The 13,641-nt window shown below is 42.2% G+C and overlaps 1 protein-coding gene across 1 annotated transcript in view; it reads left to right on the top strand.

Moving 5' to 3' along the window:
* Positions 1–2,236: 2,236 nt before the first annotated feature.
* The window catches only part of LOC110516610 (septin-9), a 162,462-nt gene continuing 151,057 nt past the window's right edge, over positions 2,237–13,641 (top strand). Inside the window, exon 1 of the mRNA XM_036938953.1 lies at positions 2,237–2,607. Within this exon, the coding sequence (XP_036794848.1) occupies positions 2,586–2,607 (22 nt within the window). The 5' untranslated portion in view covers positions 2,237–2,585. The remainder of the gene's footprint in view (positions 2,608–13,641) is intronic.

The following is a 13,641-nucleotide window of genomic DNA, read 5'->3' as shown; positions in this document are numbered from 1 at the left end:
TGGTCTAATGTCCATTGTTTCTTGGCCTAAGCAAGTATCTTATTCTCTTATTCGTATTTATGTCCTTTAGTAGTGGTTTCTTTGCAGCAATTCGACCATGAAGGCCTGATTCACGCTGTCTCCGCTGAACGGTTGATGTTGAGTTGTGTCTGTTACTTGAATTCTGTAAAACATTTATTTGGGCTGCAATCTGAGGCTGGTAACTCTAATGAACTTATCCTCTGTAGCAGAGGTAACTCTGGATCTTCCTTTCCTGTGGTGATCCTTATGAGAGACAGTTTCATCATAGTGCTTGATGGTTTTTGCGACTGCACTTGAAGAAAATGTGAAAGTTCTTGAAATGTTCCGTATTGACTGACCTTCATGTCGTAAAGTAATGATGGACTGTCGTTTCTCTTTGCTTATTTGAGCTGTTCTTGCTATAATATGGACTTGGTCTTTTACCAAATAGGGCTATAATCTGCATACCACCCCTACCTTGTTACAACACAACTGATTGGCTCAAACGCATTAAGGAGGAAATCAATTCCACAAATTAACTTTTAACAAGGCACACCTGTTAATTGAAATGCATTTCAGGTGACTACCTCATGAAGCTGTTTGAGAGAATGCCAAGTGTGTGCAAAGCTGTCATCAAGGCAAAGAGTGGCTACTTTGAAGAACCTCAAATATAAAATATATTTTGATATTTGTATTTATATTTATATATTTTTTTAAGACTGTTTTGGTTACTACATGATTCCGTATGTGTTATTTCATAGTTTGATGTCTTCACTATTATTCTACAATGTAGAAAATAGTAAAAATAAAGAAAAACCCTTGAATGAGTAGGTGTGTCCAAACTTTTGACTGGTACTGTAGATTTTTAAAATTATCAATTAGTATATTTGAGTTTAACCATAATGTTTGTTGTAATATTTGTTCTGTTTTTTCCTGATGGATTAAAGTGAAATTGCAACCAACCTTGTATGGCTTGTTTTAAAAATAACCATATTTTGGAGTTTATTTCATTTTCAAATAACCGAAATTGAGAGGTTGTAATCTGAATAAAGGCAAAAAGGCCATTCTTGAACATGAGGTGAGACATTCTTACTAATCTGCTAGAGAACCAGTTCGGATTTAAGTATAACTTTTGTATGACTGAAGCCTTTAGTGAGTTGTCTAAACTTAACCTGAAACACTAAATATGGTGTTTTGAACAACTTCAAAAGTTGACGTTTGAGAAACATGGATGAACGTCTAATTCTGACATGAGCCTGTGAGAGCTTTTAGGGGTGATACAGCTGCCCAGAGGGAAACACCTCAGGTCAGCAGGCACCTTGACACAACACTGGTGCACTAGTCGCAATGTTAGCGACCGCCGGCAACATCGTGATAGAGTTGCCCAGTGGGAAACACCTCAGGTCAGCAGGCACCTTGACACAACACTGGTGCACTGGTCGCAATGTTAGCTACCGCCGGAGACATCGTGATAGAGCTGCCCAGTGGGAAGCACCTCAGCCAGGTCAGCAGGCACATACACCCACTCCTTTCGACACACCCAGTAACCTATACGAAGGTCGACATATTGGACAGCGGCTACACATACTTGCTTCTTATTTTTACATTTAATATATTTTTTTTTACATACTTGCTTCTATTCACCTAGGTTTTAGAATAAGTAAACGGGATGTTTGTCCTTCAAGAAACGTCCACAAGAGGTCTCCTCAGATCAGAATATCAGCACGTTGTATGAGGTCGAGGATAATCATTTTCATCAAGTCTTATTTGCATGTTTGAAGGACACTGACAGTTGTACACTTTGATATGATTGACATAACAGGATTCCCGCAGTTGAATGAGCTACTGGCTGCATCCTTCAGTAATCACCTGTTAATTGGGTCTTTTCACACATCTGTTGTAGCATAAGCACTAGAATTTTGACTTTAGCAAAACGTCTTTGCCGAAGTCTTTTCATACTAAAGTGATACTGTACATGAAAAGGATATTACAACTGTAGCCTATTTACAATCAAACACGGATGTGGATTCTCATTTTAAAGTAAGCAATGATCCACCCTACTGCCATAAGCAATTGTTTGTTGACATGCTGTGATTTCTAAATGTATATTTTCTCAATGGGTTAGCCCACAGTGTCATCACCGTGAACTTTGACATAACTTCCTCTGATTACTGTGTACAGTATATTGCTCCAAGTCCCGCCTTCAGATTGGGCGTGCGTTGGTAGCGCAGGTGTGATTGTATCCATTCTACGTATCTAGAGATAGCCTGGCCCCGAGGTTAACTCCCTCAGCGTTCGCGTTCGATCCTGATAAATGAAATCATTCACTAATTTACTTCAAGTCCACGAAGTAGCGGTTCCCGTGATTTTCCCCGCAGCCAGGTGTGTTCGGAAAGCTTAACGTTCCAGGATTGGGAGGAATAGGGAGAAGAGCGCGCACCGAGATACCTGTGAAACCTGTGAAACTACGGTTGTAAATGAGGATCTGATTGCCACGGACATCGAACACGTCTGAGACATTGCCTGGCTAAAATAACAACTCATATCGAGGCTTAAAGCAAGTCGTTTCTGTACGAAGGATCATCATGAAGAAATCAGGATATTCAGGTAGGTGTACCATTTGATAGGATATTTATTATGGATACTCCTGTTGTTGTTATTACTTTGCTGTAATGTTATTATAATACTTTACATTGTTATTTTACAGTTGTCCATCTATATGTGCACAGTATCAGCTTCAATTATGTAACTTTAGGTTACTTGTAAATATGTAACTTTAGGTTACGTGTACGCGCGCGGGCGCGTAGGTTATCTGTGTTGAGTGAAAGTGAACGTGCCCCAGAGAGATACATGCACATGGACACGAGATAATGATTTATTTTCCTGTACTCTAAAGGTCAGTTATGATTGGCACCATGGTCCCTGACTGAGTCACTAAGCTCCAACCACTTCACAGTATCCCACCATCCCACCTTCATCGTCTAACTATTGAGTGATATACTGTTTCAACACATCTTGCTGTTCTGTTGATTGTGATGAGTTATTAGATATTATAAACTGGGTGATTCGAGCCCTGAAATTCAATCGGTATGACAGAAATGTACAGTGCCTCACGAAAGTATTCGGCCCCCTTGAACTTTGCGACCTTTTGCCACATTTCAGGCTTCAAACATAAAGATATAAAACTGTACTTTTTTGTGAAGAATCAACAACAAGTGGGACACAATCATGAAGTGGAACGACATTTATTGGATATTTCAAACTTTTTTAACATTGCAAAAACTGAAGAATTGGGCGTGCAAAATTATTCAGCCCCCTTAAGTTAATACTTTGTAGCGCCACCTTTTGCTGCGATTACAGCTGTAAGTCGCTTGGGGTATGTCTCTATCAGTTTTGCACATCGAGAGACTGAAATTTTTTCCCATTCCTCCTTGCAAAACAGCTCGAGCTCAGTGAGGTTGGATGGAGAGCATTTGTGAACAGCAGTTTTCAGTTCTTTCCACAGATTCTCAATTGGATTCAGGTCTGGATTTTGACTTGGCCATTCTAACACCTGGATATGTTTATTTTTGAACCATTCCATTGTAGATTTTGCTTTATGTTTTGGATCATTGTCTTGTTGGAAGACAAATCTCCGTCCCAGTCTCAGGTCTTTTGCAGACTCCATCAGGTTTTCTTCCAGAATGGTCCTGTATTTGGCTCCATCCATCTTCCCATCAATTTTAACCATCTTCCCTGTCCCTGCTGAAGAAAAGCAGGCCCAAACCATGATGCTGCCACCACCATGTTTGACAGTGGGGATGGTGTGTTCAGCTGTGTTGCTTTTACGCCAAACATAACGTTTTGCATTGTTGCCAAAAAGTTCAATTTTGGTTTCATCTGACCAGAGCGCCTTCTTCCACATGTTTGGTGTGTCTCCCAGGTGGCTTGTGGCAAACTTTAAACAACACTTTTTATGGATATCTTTAAGAAATGGCTTTCTTCTTGCCACTCTTCCATAAAGGCCAGATTTGTGCAATATACGACTGATTGTTGTCCTATGGACAGAGTCTCCCACCTCAGCTGTAGATCTCTGCAGTTCATCCAGAGTGATCATGGGCCTCTTGGCTGCATCTCTGATCAGTCTTCTCCTTGTATGAGCTGAAAGTTAGTAGATTTGCAGTGGTCTGATACTCCTTCCATTTCAATATTATCGCTTGCACAGTGCTCCTTGGGATGTTTAAAGCTTGGGAAATCTTTTTGTATCCAAATCCGGCTTTAAACTTCTTCACAACAGTATCTCGGACCTGCCTGGTGTGTTCCTTGTTCTTCATGATGCTCTCTGCGCTTTTGACGGACCTCTGAGACTATCACAGTGCAGGTGCATTTATACGGAGACTTGATTACACACAGGTGGATTGTATTTATCATCATTAGTCATTTAGGTCAACATTGGATCATTCAGAGATCCTCACTGAACTTCTGGAGAGAGTTTGCTGCACTGAAAGTAAAGGGGCTGAATAATTTTGCACGCCCAATTTTTCAGTTTTTGATTTGTTAAAGGTTATGTCCTGCAACACTGCTTCATCTCCACTGCCCTGCAGCAAGACAAGGGTTATGTCCTACAACACTGCTTCATCTCCACTGCCCTGCAGCAAGACAAGGGTTATGTCCTACAACACTGCTTCATCTCCACTGCCCTGCAGCAAGACAAGGGTTATGTCCTACAACACTGCTTCATCTCCACTGCCCTGCAGCAAGACAAGGGTTATGTCCTACAACACTGCTTCATCTCTACTGCCCTGCAGCAAGACAAGGGTTATGTCCTACAACACTGCTTCATCTCCACTGCCCTGCAGCAAGACAAGGGTTATGTCCTACAACACTGCTTCATCTCCACTGCCCTGCAGCAAGACAAGGGTTATGTCCTACAACAAGGGTTATGTCCTACAACACTATTTATTTGTTTCGCCAATGGACGGATGTGTACATGTCATCTTCTCCATGTACTTACTGTGATTGTGATATATGGTCGGCCCAACTAACTATTTAACATGAACGTACTAACTGTAAGTCACTCTAGACAAGAGTGTCTGCTAAATGAATAACATGACTAATGTAAATGTAATGTGGTATACAATATACAGGCCTCATCAGATTACTTAATATCTGGTCTATAGGTGATGATGATTGGCTAACAGATTGTCTGCTCTGGTCCTAAATGTCTGCCATCTGAATGTGTGCCAGTGAGATGCCATACATGAGTGGTGAATTAGGAAAGTTACTCTCGAAGAGCCTTGGAGACAAGGTGTTATATCCAACCATCCATCCATCCATCCATCCTTCCATCCATGATACTCAGCATGGAGACAAGGTGCTATATTCATTCATCCATCCATCCATGATACTCAGCATAGAGACAAGGTGCTATATTCATTCATCCATCCATCCATCCACGATACTCAGCATGGAGATGAGGTGCCATATTAATTCATTCCATCCATCAATGATACTCAGCATGGAGACGAGGTGCTATATTAATTCCATCCATCTATCCATGATACTCAGCATGGAGACGAGGTGTTGTATTCATTCATCCATCCATCCATGATACTCAGCATGGAGACAAGGTGCCTTATTCATTCATCCATCCATCAATGATACTCAGCATGGAGATGAGGTGCTATATTAATTCATCCATCCATCCATGATACTCAGCATGGAGACAAGGTTCTATATTCATTCATCCATCCATCAATGATACTCAGCATATAGACAAGGTGCTATATTCATTCATCCATCCATCAATGATACTCAGCATGTAAACATGGTGCTATATTCATCCATCCATCAATGATACTCAGCATAGAGACAAGGTGTTATATTCATTCATTCATCCATCCACGATACTCAGCATTGAGACAAGGTGCTATATTCATTCATCTATCCATCAATGATACTCAGCATGGAGACGAGGTGTTATATTCCATCCATCCACAGGGTTCAATTCTCGGGCCGACTCTTTTCTCTGTATATATCAATGATGTTGCTCTTGCTGCGGGCGATTCCCTGATCCACCTCTACGCAGACGACACCATTCTGTATACTTCTGGCCCTTCCCTGGACACTGTGCTAACGAACCTCCAAACGAGCTTCAATGCCATACAGCACTCCTTCCGTGGCCTCCAACTGCTCTTAAACGCTAGTAAAGCCAAACTCATGCTTTTCAACCATTCGCTGACCGCACCCGCCCGCCCGACTAGCATCACGACCATGGACGGTTCCGAGCTATAATATGTGGACAACCATAAATACCTAGGTGTCTGGCTAGACTGTAAACTCTCCTTCCAGACTCATATTAAACATCTCCAATCCAAAATAAAATCTAGAATCGTCTTTCTATTCCGCAACAAAGCCTCCTTCACTCACACCGCCAAACTTACCCTAGTAAAACTGACTATCCTACCGATCCTCGACTTCGGCGATGTCATCTACAAAATAGCTTCCAACACTCTACTCAGCAAACTGGATGCAGTCTATCACAGTGCCATCCGTTTTGTTACAAAATCACCTTATACCATCCACCACTGCGACCTGTATGCTCTAGTCGGCTGGCCCTCGCTACATATTCATCGCCAGACCTACTGGCTCCAGGTCATCTATAAGTCTATGCTAGGTAAAGCTCCGCCTTATCTCAGTTCACTGGTCACGATAACAACACCCACCCGTAGCACACGCTCCAGCAGGTGTATCTCACTGATCATCCCTAAAGCCAACACCTCATTTGGCCGCCTTTCGTTCCAGTTCTCTGCTGCCTGTGACTGGAACGAATTGCAAAAATCGCTGAAGTTGGAGACTTTTATTTCCCTCACCAACTTTAAACATCAACTATCTGAGCAGCTAACCGATCACTGCAGCTGTACATAGTCCATCTGTAAATAGCCCACCTTATCTACCTACCTCAGCCCCATACTGTTCTTATTTTATTTACTTTTCTGCTCTTTTGCACACCAGTATCTCTACTTGCACATCATCATCTGCTCATTTATCACTCCGGTGTTAATCTGCTAAATTGTAATTATTCGTTCCTATGGCCTATTTATTGCCTACCTCCTCATGCCTTTTGCACACACTGTATATAGACTTTATTTTCTCTACTGTGTCATTGACTTGCTTGTGTTATTGGCTTGTTTATTGTTTACTCCATGTGTAACTCTGTGTTGTTGTCTGTGTCACACTGCTTTGCTTTATCTTGGCCAGGTCGCAGTTGCAAATGAGAACTTGTTCTCAACTAGCCTACCTGGTTAAATAAAGGTCAAATAAAAAAAATATTTAAAAAATCCATACATAATACTCAGCATGGAGACAAGGTGCTATATTCATTCATCCATCCATCCATAATACTCAGCATGGAGACAAGGTGCTATATTCATTCATCCATCCATCCATAATACTCAGCATGGAGACAAGGTGCTATATTCATTCATCCATCCATCCATGATACTCAGCATGGAGACAAGGTGCTATATTCATTCATCCATCCATCCATAATACTCAGCATGGAGACAAGGTGCTATATTCATTCATCCATCCATCCATGATACTCAGCATGGAGACAAGGTGCTATATTCATTCATCCATCCATCCATGATACTCAGCATGGAGACAAGGTGCTATATTCATCCATCCATCCATCCATCCATGATACTCAGCATGGAGACAAGGTGCTATATTCATTCATCCATCCATCCATGATACTCAGCATGGAGACAAGGTGCTATATTCATTCATCCATCCATCCATGATACTCAGCATGGAGACAAGGTGCTATATTCATCCATCCATCCATCCATCCATGATACTCAGCATGGAGACAAGGTGCTATATTCATTCATCCATCCATCCATGATACTCAGCATGGAGACAAGGTGCTATATTCATTCATCCATCCATCCATGATACTCAGCATGGAGACAAGGTGCTATATTCATTCATCCATCCATCCATGATACTCAGCATGGAGACAAGGTGCTATATTCATCCATCCATCCATCCATCCATGATACTCAGCATGGAGACAAGGTGCTATATTCATTCATCCATCCATCCATGATACTCAGCATGGAGACAAGGTGCTATATTCATTCATCCATCCATCCATGATACTCAGCATGGAGACAAGGTGCTATATTCATCCATCCATCCATCCATCCATGATACTCAGCATGGAGACAAGTTGCTATATTCATTCATCCATCCATCCATGATACTCAGCATGGAGACGAGGTGCTATATTCATCCATCCATCCATCCATCCATGATACTCAGCATGGAGACAAGGTGCTATATTCATTCATCCATCCATCCATGATACTCAGCATGGAGACAAGGTGCTATATTCATTCATCCATCCATCCATAATACTCAGCATGGAGACGAGGTGCTATATTCATTCATCCATCCATCAATCCATAATACTCAGCATGGAGACAAGGTGCTATATTCATTCATCCATCCATCCATGATACTCAGCATGGAGACGAGGTGCTATATTCATTCATCCATCCATCCATAATACTCAGCATGGAGACAAGGTGCTATATTCATTCATCCATCCATCCAGAATACTCAGCATGGAGACAAGGTGCTATATTCATTCATCCATCCATCCATAATACTCAGCATGGAGACGAGGTGCTATATTCATTCATCCATCCATAATACTCAGCATGGAGACGAGGTGCTATATTAATTCATCCATCCATCCATAATACTAAGCATGGAGACGAGGTGCTATATTCATTCATCCATCCATCAATCCATAATACTCAGCATGGAGACAAGGTGCTATATTCATTCATCCATCCATCCATGATACTCAGCATGGAGATGAGGTGCTATATTCATCCATCCATCCATAATACTCAGCATGGAGACGAGGTGCTATATTCATCCATCCATCCATCCATCCATGATACTCAGCATGGAGACAAGGTGCTATATTCATTCATCCATCCATCCATGATACTCAGCATGGAGACAAGGTGCTATATTCATTCATCCATCCATCCATGATACTCAGCATGGAGACAAGGTGCTATATTAATTCATCCATCCATCCATGATACTCAGCATGGAGACAAGGTGCTATATTCATCCATCCATCCATCCATCCATGATACTCAGCATGGAGACAAGGTGCTATATTCATTCATCCATCCATCCATGATACTCAGCATGGAGACGAGGTGCTATATTCATCCATCCATCCATCCATCCATGATACTCAGCATGGAGACAAGGTGCTATATTCATTCATCCATCCATCCATAATACTCAGCATGGAGACGAGGTGCTATATTCATTCATCCATCCATCAATCCATAATACTCAGCATGGAGACAAGGTGCTATATTCATTCATCCATCCATCCATGATACTCAGCATGGAGACAAGGTGCTATATTCATTCATCCATCCATCCATAATACTCAGCATGGAGACGAGGTGCTATATTCATTCATCCATCCATCAATCCATAATACTCAGCATGGAGACAAGGTGCTATATTCATTCATCCATCCATCCATGATACTCAGCATGGAGACGAGGTGCTATATTCATTCATCCATCCATCAATCCATAATACTCAGCATGGAGACAAGGTGCTATATTCATTCATCCATCCATCCATGATACTCAGCATGGAGACGAGGTGCTATATTCATTCATCCATCCATCCATAATACTCAGCATGGAGACAAGGTGCTATATTCATTCATCCATCCATCCAGAATACTCAGCATGGAGACAAGGTGCTATATTCATTCATCCATCCATCCATGATACTCAGCATGGAGACAAGGTGCTATATTCATTCATCCATCCATCCATGATACTCAGCATGGAGACAAGGTGCTATATTCATCCATCCATCCATCCATCCATGATACTCAGCATGGAGACAAGGTGCTATATTCATTCATCCATCCATCCATGATACTCAGCATGGAGACAAGGTGCTATATTCATTCATTCATCCATCCATGATACTCAGCATGGAGACAAGGTGCTATATTCATTCATCCATCCATCCATGATACTCAGCATGGAGACAAGGTGCTATATTCATTCATCCATCCATCCATGATACTCAGCATGGAGACAAGGTGCTATATTCATCCATCCATCCATCCATCCATGATACTCAGCATGGAGACAAGGTGCTATATTCATTCATCCATCCATCCATGATACTCAGCATGGAGACAAGGTGCTATATTCATTCATCCATCCATCCATGATACTCAGCATGGAGACAAGGTGCTATATTCATTCATCCATCCATCCATGATACTCAGCATGGAGACAAGGTGCTATATTCATCCATCCATCCATCCATCCATGATACTCAGCATGGAGACACGGTGCTATATTAATTCATCCATCCATCCATGATACTCAGCATGGAGACAAGGTGCTATATTCATTCATCCATCCATCCATGATACTCAGCATGGAGACAAGGTGCTATATTCATTCATCCATCCATCCATGATACTCAGCATGGAGACAAGGTGCTATATTCATCCATCCAACCATCCATCCATGATACTCATCATGGAGACAAGGTGCTATATTCATTCATCCATCCATCCATGATACTCAGCATGGAGACGAGGTGCTATATTCATCCATCCATCCATCCATCCATGATACTCAGCATGGAGACAAGGTGCTATATTCATTCATCCATCCATCCATGATACTCAGCATGGAGACAAGGTGCTATATTCATTCATCCATCCATCCATAATACTCAGCATGGAGACGAGGTGCTATATTCATTCATCCATCCATCAATCCATAATACTCAGCATGGAGACAAGGTGCTATATTCATTCATCCATCCATCCATGATACTCAGCATGGAGATGAGGTGCTATATTCATTCATCCATCCATCCATAATACTCAGCATGGAGACGAGGTGCTATATTCATTCATCCATCCATCAATCCATAATACTCAGCATGGAGACAAGGTGCTATATTCATTCATCCATCCATCCATGATACTCAGCATGGAGACGAGGTGCTATATTCATTCATCCATCCATCCATAATACTCAGCATGGAGACAAGGTGCTATATTCATTCATCCATCCATCCAGAATACTCAGCATGGAGACAAGGTGCTATATTCATTCATCCATCCATCCATCCATAATACTCAGCATGGAGACGAGGTGCTATATTCATTCATCCATCCATCCATAATACTCAGCATGGAGACGAGGTGCTATATTAATTCATCCATCCATCCATAATACTAAGCATGGAGACGAGGTGCTATATTCATTCATCCATCCATCCATAATACTCAGCATGGAGACAAGGTGCTATATTCATTCATCCATCCATCCATGATACTCAGCATGGAGACAAGGTGCTATATTCATTCATCCATCCATCCATAATACTCAGCATGGAGACAAGGTGCTATATTCATTCATCCATCCATCCATAATACTCAGCATGGAGACGAGGTGCTATATTCATTCATCCATCCATCCAGAATACTCAGCATGGAGACGAGGTGCTATATTAATTCATCCATCCATCCATAATACTCAGCATGGAGATGAGGTGCTATATTCATTCATCCATCCATCATGATACTCAGCATAGAGACAAGGTGTTATATTCATTCATCCATCCATCCATGATACTCAGCATGGAGACAAGGTGCTATATTCATTCATCCATCCATCATGATACTCAGCATAGAGACAAGGTGTTATATTCATTCATCCATCCATTAAGAATACTCAGCATGGAGACGAGGTGCTATATTCATTCATCCATCCATCATGATACTCAGCATAGAGACGAGGTGTTATATTCATTCATCCTTCCATCCATCCATCCATAATACTCAGCATGGAGACGAGGTGCTATATTCATTCATCCATCCATCCAGAATACTCAGCGTGGAGACGAGGTGCTATATTCATTCATCCATCCATCCATCCATAATACTCAGCATGGAGACAAGGTGCTATATTCATTCATCCATCCATCCAGAATACTCAGCATGGAGACGAGGTGCTATATTCATTCATCCATCCATCCATGATACTCAGCATGGAGACAAGGTGCTATATTCATTCATCCATCCATCCATGATACTCAGCATGGAGACAAGGTGCTATATTCATTCATCCATCCATCCAGAATACTCAGCATGGAGACGAGGTGCTATATTCATTCATCCATCCATCCATGATACTCAGCATGGAGAAAAGGTGCTGTATCCATCCATCTATGATACTCAGCATGGAGATGAGGTGCTATATTCATCCATCTATCTATCTATCTATCTATCTATCTATCTATCTATCTATCTATCTATCTATCTATCTATCTATCTATCTATCTATCTATCCATCCATCCATGATACTCAGCATGGAGACGAGGTGCTATATTCATTCATCCATCCATCCATGATACTCAGCATGGAGAAAAGGTGCTATATCCATCCATCTATGATACTCAGCATGGAGAAAAGGTGTTGTATCCATCCATCATTCTCCCTGTGTTGTCTCTCCTGACTATGTTTAACCTCCATGTGTGAACACCTGCCTCTAGCCTGTATCTGTACGTAGCCTGTATCCAGCGTCACGTTTCACCCCTAATGGTGGTTCACTCACACCCATTCTTTCACCCTTAATGGTGGCTCACTCACTCAGCCACTCTTTCACCCTTAACGGTTTTTCAGTCATTCACCCACTCTTTCACCCTGAATGGTGTCTCACTCACTCACCCACTCCTAGAACCCACTGTATTTGCTTTAACCTACAGCTTCCTTTCTCTGAGGTTGCATCCCAAATGGTACTCTATTCCCTATATAGTGCACTACTTTTGACAGGGGCCCATAGGGGCTAGGCCATTTGGGGCACAACCTGAGTCTCCAACCCTAAGCCCTTGGCTCTGTGCTGCTCTGTGTAGTGTACACAACCCATTCCCATTGAATGTCTCCTTTCCCACAGTTTGCATCGGAGCAGGGAGTGCATGTCTGGTCATGTCGTCGTCATTTGTCCTGTTTGTCTCCCGCCGGAACGTGTGCGGAGCTGCTGTCACATTCTGGGCATATTTGTTCAGCTCTGGAGACGGAGAAGGTTGTCTTAATGATCAGTGTGGGGGTGTTTGGAGAAGGTTGTCTTAATGATCAGTGTGGGGGTGTTTGGAGAAGGTTGTCTTCATGATCAGTGTGGGGGTGTTTGGAGAAGGTTGTCTTCATGATCAGTGTGGGGGTGTTTGGAGAAGGTTGTCTTCATGATCAGTGTGTTGGTGCTTGGAGAAGGTTGTCTTCATGATCAGTGTGTTGGTGCTTGGAGAAGGTTGTCTTCATGATCAGTGTGGGGGGGTTTGGAGAAGGTTGTCTTAATGATCAGTGTGGGGGTGTTTGGAGAAGGTTGTCTTCATGATCAGTGTGGGGGTGCTTGGAGAAGGTTGTCTTCATGATCAGTGTGGGGGGGTTTGGAGAAGGTTGTCTTCATGATCAGTGTGGGGGGGTTTGGAGAAGGTTGTCTTCATGATCAGTGTGGGGGTGTTTGGAGAAGGTTGTCTTCATGATCAGTGTGGGGGTGTTTGGAGAAGGT

The sequence above is a fragment of the Oncorhynchus mykiss genome, chromosome 12, assembly GCF_013265735.2.
Source record: "Oncorhynchus mykiss isolate Arlee chromosome 12, USDA_OmykA_1.1, whole genome shotgun sequence".
Classification (NCBI taxonomy): domain Eukaryota; kingdom Metazoa; phylum Chordata; class Actinopteri; order Salmoniformes; family Salmonidae; genus Oncorhynchus; species Oncorhynchus mykiss.
This window is presented reverse-complemented; position numbering and strand designations above follow the sequence as displayed.